Source organism: Tachysurus vachellii, chromosome 17, assembly GCF_030014155.1.
Source record: "Tachysurus vachellii isolate PV-2020 chromosome 17, HZAU_Pvac_v1, whole genome shotgun sequence".
Classification (NCBI taxonomy): domain Eukaryota; kingdom Metazoa; phylum Chordata; class Actinopteri; order Siluriformes; family Bagridae; genus Tachysurus; species Tachysurus vachellii.
In genome coordinates this window covers 1,967,501-1,980,000 of record NC_083476.1, presented here as the reverse complement: position 1 = coordinate 1,980,000, position 12,500 = coordinate 1,967,501, and the positions used below count along the sequence as shown (strand labels likewise).

Here is a 12,500-nt window from a genome sequence, read left to right as displayed (position 1 = left end):
GGTGCCGCTCTTCGCCCCCGCACATTTCTGCCCCTCGTTCGGTCCAAGCCGAAAACCAAGAAAACGAATAACAAAAAAAAAAAAAAAAAAAGTAATTTTCCCCTTCGTGGGGTCGAGATGATGGAGGTTTCATTTCATTTGGGCTTTAATTGTAAGAGATTACTTTTTCTTTCTCGTCTCCGGCCGCCGCCACACGAGTCGGCTAATCTCATCTCCCTCCATCATGAGGGCAGTTCAGAGCGATTTTTAGATGACAGGTAGGAAGGATTATTGCGTTACGCGGCTTTGTGTTCATTGTGTTCGCCGGGATTTATGCCCCTCCCCCCGTACCGCCACCCAATCACCCGAGAGCAGAGATGACGAACGCACCAGGGGCTGATCGGATCAGGACGCCACACCTCGGGAATCGGGGGCGCGTCTCTGAACGGGAGACGTCGATTTGACGGATATATAAGATCTCAGGGTGGCGTCATGTCACAACACATCACGGTGTGTGACACCGCTGATTAAAGCCGGTGTGTTTGTGATGAAGGCTGAAGTGTTGGAATTAAAGATTAAAGATTGTGTGATGATGAAAATGCTCACTGTAACAGAGCTTCTTCTGGTGGCTCCTAAAGTAACGAAGCAATTATTTCTGAGCTGAAACCACATTTAAATAACTTTATACAGTTTTTACCTCCATCCGACCGAGGAACCTACCGAGGAACCCTTTTAGATGTGCAGCTCAAGCAGTTATGTGAAGGTTGTGTGTAGGTTATGGGGATGTCCTGCTAATCAAACTTTAGAAATCCCTTACAGCCAATAAAAAATACATCATCATCGCAGTTCCAACAAAAAATAGTTATAAAGTGAAACGTGAGCTTTTGTGCCGTGGTGATGTTCGTGCCCTGGAGCTGTAGATCACTCAGAGTTCGACCACACCAAGAACCTGCAGCCCTCTGATATTACACAACTACATTTTAAACTCTCTCTAGCGCTCTCTCTCGCTCTCTCTCTCTCTCTCTCTCTCACACTCTCTCTTGCTCTCTCTCTCTCGCTCTCTCTCGCTCTCTCTCTCACACTCTCTCTCTCTCACACTCTCTCTTGCTCTCTCTCTCGCTCTCTCTCTCTGAATCCTCACCACTTCGGAAAAACACCTGCTACTCCGACCGGGCTGAAGCGTTAGCGCTTTTTACAGAAAGTCAATATGCTCAGAGGTGAAGTAAAAAGTACTTCAATAATTGAGAGAGAGAGAGAGAGAGAGAGAGAGAGAGAGAGAGAGAGAGGTGGGGTAGATTTCCCAGGGAGGTAAAAAAGAAAAGAGGGTAAAAATGGAGAAAAGAGAATGACATGAGGACACAGTGGACTTTCCCTCCAATTTAATCACCTTACGTTTATAGTATTTGGCAGACTTACTTATATCCAGAGTGACTTTTCATTTGTTTATACAACTGAGCTATGATTGTTAAGGGCCTTGCTGAAGGGCCCAACAGTGCAGCTTGGTGCTCCAAGAAGGGCCCCACAGTGCAGCTTGGTGCTCCAAGAAGGGCCCCACAGTGCAGCTTGGTGCTCCAAGAAGGGCCCCACAGTGCAGCTTGGTGCTCTAAGAAGGGCCCCACAGTGCAGCTTGGTGCTCTAAGAAGGGCCCCACAGTGCAGCTTGGTGCTCCAAGAAGGGCCCCACAGTGCAGCTTGGTGCTCTAAGAAGGGCCCCACAGTGCAGCTTGGTGCTCCAAGAAGGGCCCCACAGTGCAGCTTGGTGCTCCAAGAAGGGCCCCACAGTGCAGCTTGGTGCTCTAAGAAGGGCCCCACAGTGCAGCTTGGTGCTCTAAGAAGGGCCCCACAGTGCAGGTGACGCAGCAGCACTGACAATGAGCTTTTCTTACTGGCCTCATTTTCTTAATGAGAGTTTTACTTAATCATCATCAGTCAAGATTTTTGTTTTATAAACCATCATAAGATTTGAGTAGGGAATAAAACACTCTGTTACCATTCAGTATGTATTTATTTATTTATCTATCTATCTATTTATTTATTTATTTATTTATTTATTTTTATTTACAGTCATTTTCAGTTGTTTTTTTTTTTCCAAATGAAAGAATAATCCATCGTATAATTTATCTGTTTATAGTTACTTAATCTTCACTCCTGAAGTTATTAAGACAATAAAACTGTAAAGTAACTGTAATGATGTGTCACATGATCACACCGTAACTCCTGAAGTAGCAGTGGCTAACACACACACACACACACACACACACACACACACACACACACACACACACACGGATGTGGACCAGGAGCATCTTCGTCTCTTATTGATCTCAGCCCCGAAGCTGTCAACAAGTCTTAGACTGAGAAACGTGTGTGTGTGTGTGTGTGTGTGTGTGTGTGTGTGTGTGTGTGTGTGTGTGTGTGTGTGTGTGTGTGTGTGTTAAACATGTGAACTGAACAACCCTCTCTCACATGTCCAGGTGTATTAACTTTATCTCCCTGTGACTCTGATTTTTTTTTTCATTTTGCGATTGTTTACCTTCAGAATTTATCTGAAATGTTTTCATATTTCAACCCCCACCCCACATCAACCCCCACCCCACATCAACCCCCCACCCCACATCAACCCCCGACCCCGCGTCAACCCCCCACACCACGTCAACCCCCACACCACATTAACCCCCCACACCACGTCAACCCCCGACACCACATAAACCCCCCACACCACATCGACCCTCCACCCCACATCAACCCCGACACCACATCAACCCCCCACACCACATCAACCCCCCACACCACATCAACCCCCGACACCACATCAACCCCCACACCACATCGACCTCCCACACCACATCAACCCCCCACACCACATTAACCTCCCACACCACATCAACCCCCCACACCACATCAACCCCCGACACCACATTAACCCCCCACACCACATCAACCCCCCACACCACATCAACCTCCCACACCACATCAACCCCCCACACCACATCAACCCCCACACCACATCAACCCCCGACACCACATCAACCCCCGACACCACATCAACCCCCCACACCACATTAACCTCCCACACCACATCAACCCCCCACACCACATCAACCCCCGACACCACATCAACCTCCCACACCACATCAACCCCCCACACCACATCAACCCCCCACACCACATCAACCCCCGACACCACATTAACCTCCCACACCACATCAACCACCGACTCCTGATTTTTAAAATCCGTCCATCAAAACATTTTCTTTAACAGTTAAGCGTTTGTTTAGTAATCTTCAGTTTTGTGAGTTTGACATTAAGGCCAACCTTCACTTCACCCTTCACTTGTGTATGGACAACATGTTCTACTAAAGCTGTAGCAGTGTGTATCTACAGTCACGTTCTTCTCTTCTGTGTTTATTTACCAACAGGATTTTCCTCATTAGAGGAGTTTGTGAAAGTTTTTCTGGTTTTTTTTTCTCTTCAGCACATCCACGGTCATAAAGGCCCCATCACGGCCGTGTCCTTCGCTCCGGACGGACGCTACCTGGCCACATACTCCAATGCTGACAGCCACATCTGCTTCTGGCAGGTGAGGAGACACTGAGCTTTAAATCAGGGATTCTGTTCTCCTTCTCTACAGTATATACACCGTAGATGTACACACACAGATCTGGATAAAGACTCACAAACCTTTTCTACATTGTCCATTTACATGACTGACACTGAGCAGTGTGTGTGTGTGTGTGTGTGTGTGTGTGTGTGTGTGTGTGTGTGTGTGTGTGTGTGTGTGTGTGTGTGTGAGCGTGTGTGTTTCCAGGCGTCAAGCTCTGTCTCCTTCTCTCTCACTGTGTTTCATTGAAGGCGACAGATTGTCTAAACTATGTGTCTGTCTCGAGCTTGTGTGTGTGTGTGGTTACTGTATGTCTTTGTCCCTCACTGTTTTGCATGTGCTGTAGACTAACCGACTCTGGCCACACAAACCCTCTCTCTCACATTGTGTGTGTGTGTGTGTGTGTGTGTGTGCGCTACTTTTCTTACACCTGCTCATGTTCAGATCAATGGCTCACTGTGTCTCCTCTGGGTTTAGAATTGTGCACCTTCTTGTAACACACACACACACACACACACACACACACACACACACACACACACACACACACAAAGACAAATAAACGCACACACAAACATGATTTTTTTTTACATATTTCTTTTGTTATTCTTTATTTATTTGTTTAGTTGTTAATTTAGATACTTATTTGCTCACCTGCTTACTGACTTGAATGCTGACTTACTAGCTGAATTAAATACTGACTCACTGACATAATGACTCACTGACTCACTCTCTGACTCAAACACTGACATACTGACTCACCTATTGACTCAGCTACTGACTCCCTGTCATATGAACTCACATTGTGACTCATTTAATGACTCATTTACTGACTCACTTTCTGACTCACTCTGATATACTGACTTAATCACCGTTTGTCTTATACTGAACATTGTATCTGAACTCTGTGTGTGTGTGTGTGTGTGTGTGTGTGTTCTCCAGATGAACACATCACTTTTGGGCAGTATAGGAATGCTAAACTCCGCCCCTCAGCTGCGCTGCATCAAGACCTATCAGGTCCCCCCGGTGCAGCCGGCGTCTCCCGGCTCTCAGAACTCCCTCAAACTGGCTCGTCTCATCTGGACCTCCAACCGCAACGTCATCCTGATGGCCCATGATGGCAAGGAGCACCGCTTCATGGTGTGAGGAAGATCACATCGACCCCGAGCTCAGGCTCTTGTCTAGAACTTCAGGACCGCGAACCTCCGAGCAGAACCGAACCCAGGCCACGTCCGGGAGCAGACGTTTTTATTCGACACTTTTAGTGTGTTTACATCTCCGTTTTTTTTTTGTTTTTGTTTTTTTCCACATTCCGCTTTTTATTTAAACCACTTTTAAATGTACTCGTGTGTCTGGTAGTTGATTGAGGACGAAGGATTTTGGACAGTCGTCGTTGTCGTCTCGAGTTATGACGGGGTCAAAGGTCAACCGGGGACCTTTTTATGATATGAAGAGATGGATCGATGTTTTCCTTTCATTTGCACATAACAAACAGAACCAAATGTGTTTCTGGCACATAACCTGATCTCCCTGGGGCCCCTGCGCTCCTCCTTTTGCCGTACCCTAGTAACCCTGTGATCGGTGTGTGATCTCCGAAACTATTCCTGCATGACGTACTGAAACTTTATTCACATTTCATCCAGACCTGAATGGACCAGAGTCACTTCCTGCATAGGTGTCGCTTAAAAGAATATCAGGCTACTTCCTGTTTCGGTGTAGTCAACGTTCCGGTCACTTCCTGTCACTTACAGTTTGTCAGTAGCTTCATTTTTGCCATATTTCTGCTGAATCATTCGTGACGACAGGAACTTGTTTTGTGGAGCAACGTTTATTAATAAATGCGAAACTTAAATGGGACACGCTGCTGTAGGGAAAACATCTTTTCTGGTAAATCTACTTCCTGTCTTGAACTAGAATTATTAATGTCGCCACTTCCTGTTTCAGAAGCTGGCAGATCTATGGCTGATTTCCTCCTTCGGTGTAATTGCTAGATCTCGCCACTTCCCGTTTCGGCATAGTAGATTCGATCGTTTCCTTCGTTCCCCTAGTCAACAAGTCAGACCACTTCCTGTTTCGAATATAGTCAGCAATCCCAACCCCCCCCTTTTCAAATAAACCCCGCCCACTCTTCACGTCGTGTAGGCGTGGCCTCGTGTCCTGGTCTGACGTATCACTAAAAGTCTGTAGTTGATGATCATAATCCCATCACAGATTGTTGATTCGTACATATCGCATCACCGGGAAGACGCCTGAACGTAGCTGCTTGTGTTTGTTTTTTTTTTCGTAAAAGAAACGTGTTTTATTATTTTTGGTTTCGTGTCGTCCGGCAGTCGTGTTTGTGTTACCGTGGAATATTCGCTAGTGTGTTGTTGAGACGCTGTGTCGCTATTTATCAAAGTAGCCTTTCTTATCTGGGCTTTGGAGTTAGCATGTGTTGCTAATGTTGACAAGCCTACTACCACACACACACACACACACACACAGACACACACACACACATATACCATGTGCTGTAGATACTGGCTCAGAATAAATGAAGGTACAAAACTATTTTTGACCAATGTTTGTGTGTGTGTGTGTGTGTGTGTGTGTGTGTGTGTGTGTGTGTGTGTGTGTGTGTGTGTGTGTGTTAAATAATAGAGGTAGTAGTTTCTCTCATGACCACTGATGTCTGGCAGAGAGACAGAGATAGAGAGAAGAATGTACTTCTACACTGAGAGCGTCCTCCATTTTTCCAGTTCTGCGTTTCGACCCATGGATCATCACATCAGCGCACGACGACGTCTCCATTTCTCTGAAATAAACGAGTAGAAGGAGAGAAAACAGCTGAAGGTCCAGCAGGTCTTCTGTTCTGTTTTTCTTCTCCTTCTCTACAGTGTAGACACCATAGATGTACACACACACACACACACACACACACACGACTGAATCCTCTCAGTATATTGACACACGTGTAAGCGAGAGTTAATAAAGCCCTTATTACAGTGTAACAGTGTTATTACAGCCTTACAACTGACTCGTAAACACGAAGCTCAGACATTCAGACAGAATTAATACAAAATTAAACTAAAATCCTGTCAGTGGATTAAACTTCCACAAAAGTGTGTGTTAATTATGACTGAAAAAAAATCCAAGCTCCTGATCTGGTATTTACCTTCGTTTTCTTTTCGTAATTTAACATCTTCAGTCAAATGAGTGTTTGTCATTTTTATTTATTATATTTTTTTCTACATTTATTTATTTATTGTCTATAGATTTCTTCTGTATCATAACGCAGAGCGATTCTTCGTTTTTATTTTTCGGCTCAAATTTTTTTTTTAAATGTTTTTTTGTATTTATCTCAAAATAATTCTTCAAGGGTTTTTCTTTTATTTTTTTCAGTTAAAATAATTTGTTTTTGTTTTTTGTTTTTTGTTAATTGACTTTTTTTTTTTTTTTTCCTCTAATAGTATATATAAAAAAAAAAAAGCCAAACGTTGCTTTGGAATATTGACAGAAATACATTTTACGTTTAGAGAAATGTTGTTGATTTTGTAAAAAGGTTGATTCGACTTTTTGAGAATCTCAGATACGAAACGAATGAGAAGAAATTAAAGAAAGAAATAATTCGACTTGTACGACAAAAGGTATGGAATTATGTTTATATATTTACGACAGCGTCATTACTACAGGAGTTACGGTGTTTATTACAGTGTTATAAGGGCTTTGTAGAACTACAGGGTGACTGAACTGGGTGCTGAGAGTTTATCCACACACACACACACACACACTCTCTTTCTCTTTTGTGACTTTGTCAATTTCCGCCTCATCTTTACAATCACTCGCAGCGCCTGTGTGAGGTGTGTGTGTGTATGTTTGTGTGCGTGTGCGTGTGTGTGTGAGAGAGAGAGAGAGAGAGAGACTGCTAACATTTACTGAATATATTGAGCTGTACTGTAAAGCTGTGTTTGAAGACGATGCTGTTGGTTGTGTACAACTCTGTGTTCAATAAAATGAAAGATATCTGACATGAGTTTTCAAGGTGACTTCACACACACACACTCGCACACAAAGCACACACACACACAGCACAGACGGAGCCGAGACACGCACATAGCCGTCGGATACGGAAGCCGTCTGGCATGAAGGTGATGAAGAGTCGGCATGTGTTTAAAGTTCCTCCTTTAAATGAGAAATATTTACTCCGATCTTTACTAAAATATATATAAAAAAAATCTAAAAGAAATTGTAAAAGTAAATAAAATTAATATATAAACTAACTAATATATGAATAAAAAAAAACACAAGATTAAACACTAATATTTCTGTTCTTAAAAATTATACACTTTTTTTATCCGTTTATAGTTACTTTGAATGTTGCCGAACATCCACGGAAGTTCAGTTGAAGTCGGACACGAAACCGACACCGACAATCGATTTCTTTATGTATTTACTTATTTATTTCTACGTATATTTTAGAACGTGACGTACTTTTTATCTGTTTATTGTTACATTTAACGTTTCTGTTTCATACACACGGTTACAGTCAGTCGTTCCCTCACCGACGTCTCTTTTTTTTCTCCACACGCTCAGACTTCATAAGACATTAAAAATAAGATGTTAAATAAAAAACTTAAACGGCTGAAACTGGAGACTCCTTCATGACGTTTACAATTACGCTGATTCGTTTATTAGTTTGTAAATAATTACAGATTAATATTCAAATGATTCGTTCCGTACGTTTGTCTTTGAATAGAAAATTAATCTTCACCTTCTGACTGATCAGATTCGAGAATTTAACAGCACCGTCGCCTGAGATATTCATTCATTCATTCATTCATTCATTTTGTACCGCTTATCCGAACTACCTCGGGTCACGGGGAGCCTGTGCCTATCTCAGGCGTCATCGGGCATCAAGGCAGGATACACCCTGGACGGAGTGCCAACCCATCACAGGGCACGCACACACACTCTCATTCACTCACGCAATCACACACTACGGACAATTTTCCAGAAATGCCAATCAACCTACCATGCATGTCTTTGGACCGGGGGAGGAAACCGGAGTACCCGGAGGAAACCCCCGAGGCACGGGGAGAACATGTAAACTCCACACACACAAGGTGGAGGCGGGAATCGAACCCCCAACCCTGGAGGTGTGAGGCGAACGTGCTAACCACTAAGCCACCGTGCCCCCGCCTGAGATATTATACAAGAAATTCATTATTTCATTCATTCATCTTCTACCGCTTATCTGAACTACCTCGGGTCACGGGGAGCCTGTGCCTATCTCAGGCGTCATCGGGCATCAAGGCAGGATACACCCTGGACGGAGTGCCAACCCATCACAGGGCACACACACACACACACACTCATTCACTCACACAATCACACACTACGGACAATTTTCCAGAGATGCCAATCAACCTACCATGCATGTCTTTGGACCGGGGGAGGAAACCGGAGTACCCGGAGGAAACCCTCGAGGCACGGGGAGAACATGCAAACTCCACACACACAAGGTGGAGGTGGGAATCGAACCCCAACCCTTATACGAGAAATGTCATCGGAATTAAAAATACGTTTGTAAGAAAAATTCAAAGGAGTCGGGAAGCGAGTTAACGTTTTAATGTCCGAGTTCCTCTCGGCTTTCAGACTGACACGGTTTCGATGCTTCAAAGCAGCTGCTGAAGATTAAAGTTAAAAATGCAGACACGATCCCTGAGAAACGGTCCGTCTACAATCGAACCCACAGCCTAACGTCTACTCTCTGCTCTCTGATGAGTCTCTGTGGTTTAATTAAAGCTTACAGATCAGACATCAAAACCCCACTTCACCATCATCATCATCATCATCATCATGATCCGTAGCAGCTCTGAGAGATCGGACCGAAGCGTTAATCACAGGGCACCTTGTCAATAATGTAAGTCATGAGTTATTACTCGTTAACGAGTGTCTAACGAGCAGATTCTAGTATTCTAATGAATAAAGAAGTGTGTGTGAATATTAACTCACGTGAAATTAATTCCACTCTGGATTCCTGGGACATCAACAGACAGCTAACAAATGTGCAAAATATCGCTAACAAGGCACAGCTAGCATGACGTAGCTGCGGACGTAGCCGAGAAAATCCAAATCTTTATTTAACACCTTTTTGACATGTAGTTTCTTTTCCACATGACAGTTTTATAAACATTCATAATCCCAAAAAATGTTTTTTTTTAACATTATTTATTTATTTATTTATTTCATTTGTCTGTTTACTAAAATGGCTCATTTATATTCTTTTTTTTTTTTTAATAATTTCAAATAATTACTTTTTTTATTTATTTTCTCTGTAATTATTTTTTTTCACATTTGATATTTATTTATTAAGTTTTTATTTCTTACTTTATTTATTTATTTATTTATTTATTTTTACAAATTACTTATTTATATTCATTTTTTTTTTTTTTTTTCAATTTATTTAAAATTTATTTCTCTGCTTATTTTAAATAGGATTCCATTATTTTCCTGTGGAATATTTTTGTTTTATGTGATTTATTAATTTTCGACGTTAATTTGTTTGTTGGGGGCACAGTGGCTTAGTGGTTAGCACGTTTGCCTCACACCTCCAGGGTTGGGGGTTCGATTCCCGCCTCCACCTTGTGTGTGTGGAGTTTGCATGTTCTCCCCGTGCCTCGGGGGTTTCCTCCGGGTACTCCGGTTTCCTCCTCCGGTCCAAAGACATGCATGGTAGGTTGATTGGCATCTCTGGAAAATTGTCCGTAGTGTGTGTGTGTGTGAGTGAATGAGAGTGTGTGTGTGTGCCCTGTGATGGGTTGGCACTCCGTCCAGGGTGTATCCTGCCTTGATGCCCGATGACGCCTGAGATAGGCACAGGCTCCCCGTGACCCGAGGTAGTTCGGATAAGTGGTAGAAGATGAATGAATGAATTTGTTTGTTCCTTCGTTTTGCTCCACGATGCGACGTTCAGTTTCAGGGCTTAATGTGACGAAATACATTTTCATGAACCGCACGATCACATGAAGGATCCATGAGGGACGTTTTTATATGTAGAACATGAACTAACTGACAGTGTGAAGAATTCCAGTTGTGTAACATTAACATTGTGTTAGTTCTGGTGATCTTACAGGAGGTTTGTCCAGCATTTCTATTGGTTCAGAAGATGAAGGTTCATGAATTCACAGGTCGAAGGTCACAGCTAGATGAAGAAGTTGGTACTCATTGAAATCACTTCACAGCACTTTTAGCAAAGATTCTATGAATATGCAAATGAGAAACAGCCCAAACCTGCACAGGCTCCGCCCCTTCTCCTGGCTAACCAGTGCTACATGGCCTGCGTTTGATCACATGATGCTAAAGCCGTGTCTATAAGATTCCATTACTTGCTAGTAACATTAATAATTTCCTCTTTAAAGCCAGACTGAGAGTCATGACTTTATGTTAGAGAGAGAGAGAGAGAGAGAGAGAGAGAGAGAGAGAGAGAGAGAGAGAGAGACCATAACTGCTGAAGAAAAGACATGACACTAATATGGAGTGGAAGCTGTCCTGTTCAGGATGACCTCTGACCTTTCACTCGCTCATCTCAGACCAAAAATCAATAAGAGGCAGAAGCTGGATATTTCCTCATCCTAACTAGAGCACAGAGCTCCGACCCCAGCACTCTAACAAAGGACACGGTGCAGGAGTGTGTGTGTGTGAGTGTGTGTGTGTGTGTGTGTGTGTGTGTGAGAGAGAGAGAGAGAGAGAGAGAGAGAGAGAGAAGCTCAGCTATCTGGAGGTGACGGGGTGTATAATGGGCTGGAAAGAAGAACGCTCGATCCACACAAATACCAAAAGGTCACCTACAGTGTCACTGAATATCAAACTCACAACAGCAAGCAGCTGAGTGTGAGACATTAACTAACACACACACACAAACACACACACACACACAAACACAACCAGTACTGTGTCACACGCTTTACTATCACACACATACAACCAGTACTGTGTCACACACTTTACTATCACACACACACACAACCAGTACTGTGTCACACGCTTTACTATCACACACACACACAACCAGTACTGTGTCACACGCTTTACTATCACACACACACACACACACACACACAACCAGTACTGTGTCACACGCTTTACTATCACACACACACACACACACACACACACAACCAGTACTGTGTCACACGCTTTACTATCACACACACACACAACCAGTACTGTGTCACACGCTTTACTATCACACACACACACATACACACAACCAGTACTGTGTCACACGCTTTACTATCACACCCACACACACACACACACAACCAGTACTGTGTCACACGCTTTACTATCACACACACACACACACACACACACACACACACACACACACACAACCAGTACTGTGTCACACGCTTTACTATCACACATACACACACACACACACACAACCAGTACTGTGTCACACGCTTTACTATCACACACACACACACACACACACACACACACACACAATCAGTACTATGTCACACGCTTTACTATCACACACACACACACACACACACACAACCAGTACTGTGTCACACGCTTTACTATCACACACACACAACCAGTACTATGTCACACGCTTTACTATCACACACACACACACACACAAACACAACCAGTACTATGTCACACGCTTTACTATCACACACACACACACACACAAACACAACCAGTACTGTGTCACACGCTTTACTTTACTATCACACACACACAAATCCAGTACTGTCACATGCTTTACTATCACACACACACACAACCAGTACTGTCACACATTTTACTATCACACACACACACACACAACCAGTACTGTCACACACTTTACTATCATACACACAAATACACACACACAACCAGGAGATCAGCGAGATACAGAGCTACAAGTCAGAGTTAAGACT

General features: G+C 43.3%; 1 protein-coding gene across 2 annotated transcripts in view; it reads left to right on the top strand.

Moving 5' to 3' along the window:
- Positions 1 to 7,586, top strand: part of LOC132859725 (WD repeat-containing protein 7) — a 132,329-nt gene extending 124,743 nt beyond the window's left edge. For both annotated transcript variants that reach the window (XM_060890597.1, XM_060890596.1), the window contains 2 exons: positions 3,454 to 3,558; positions 4,522 to 7,586. In XM_060890597.1, coding sequence (XP_060746580.1) covers positions 3,454 to 3,558; positions 4,522 to 4,725 — 309 coding nt within the window. In that variant the 3' untranslated portion in view covers positions 4,726 to 7,586. The remainder of the gene's footprint in view (positions 1 to 3,453; positions 3,559 to 4,521) is intronic.
- The last annotated feature ends 4,914 nt before the right edge of the window (positions 7,587 to 12,500 follow it).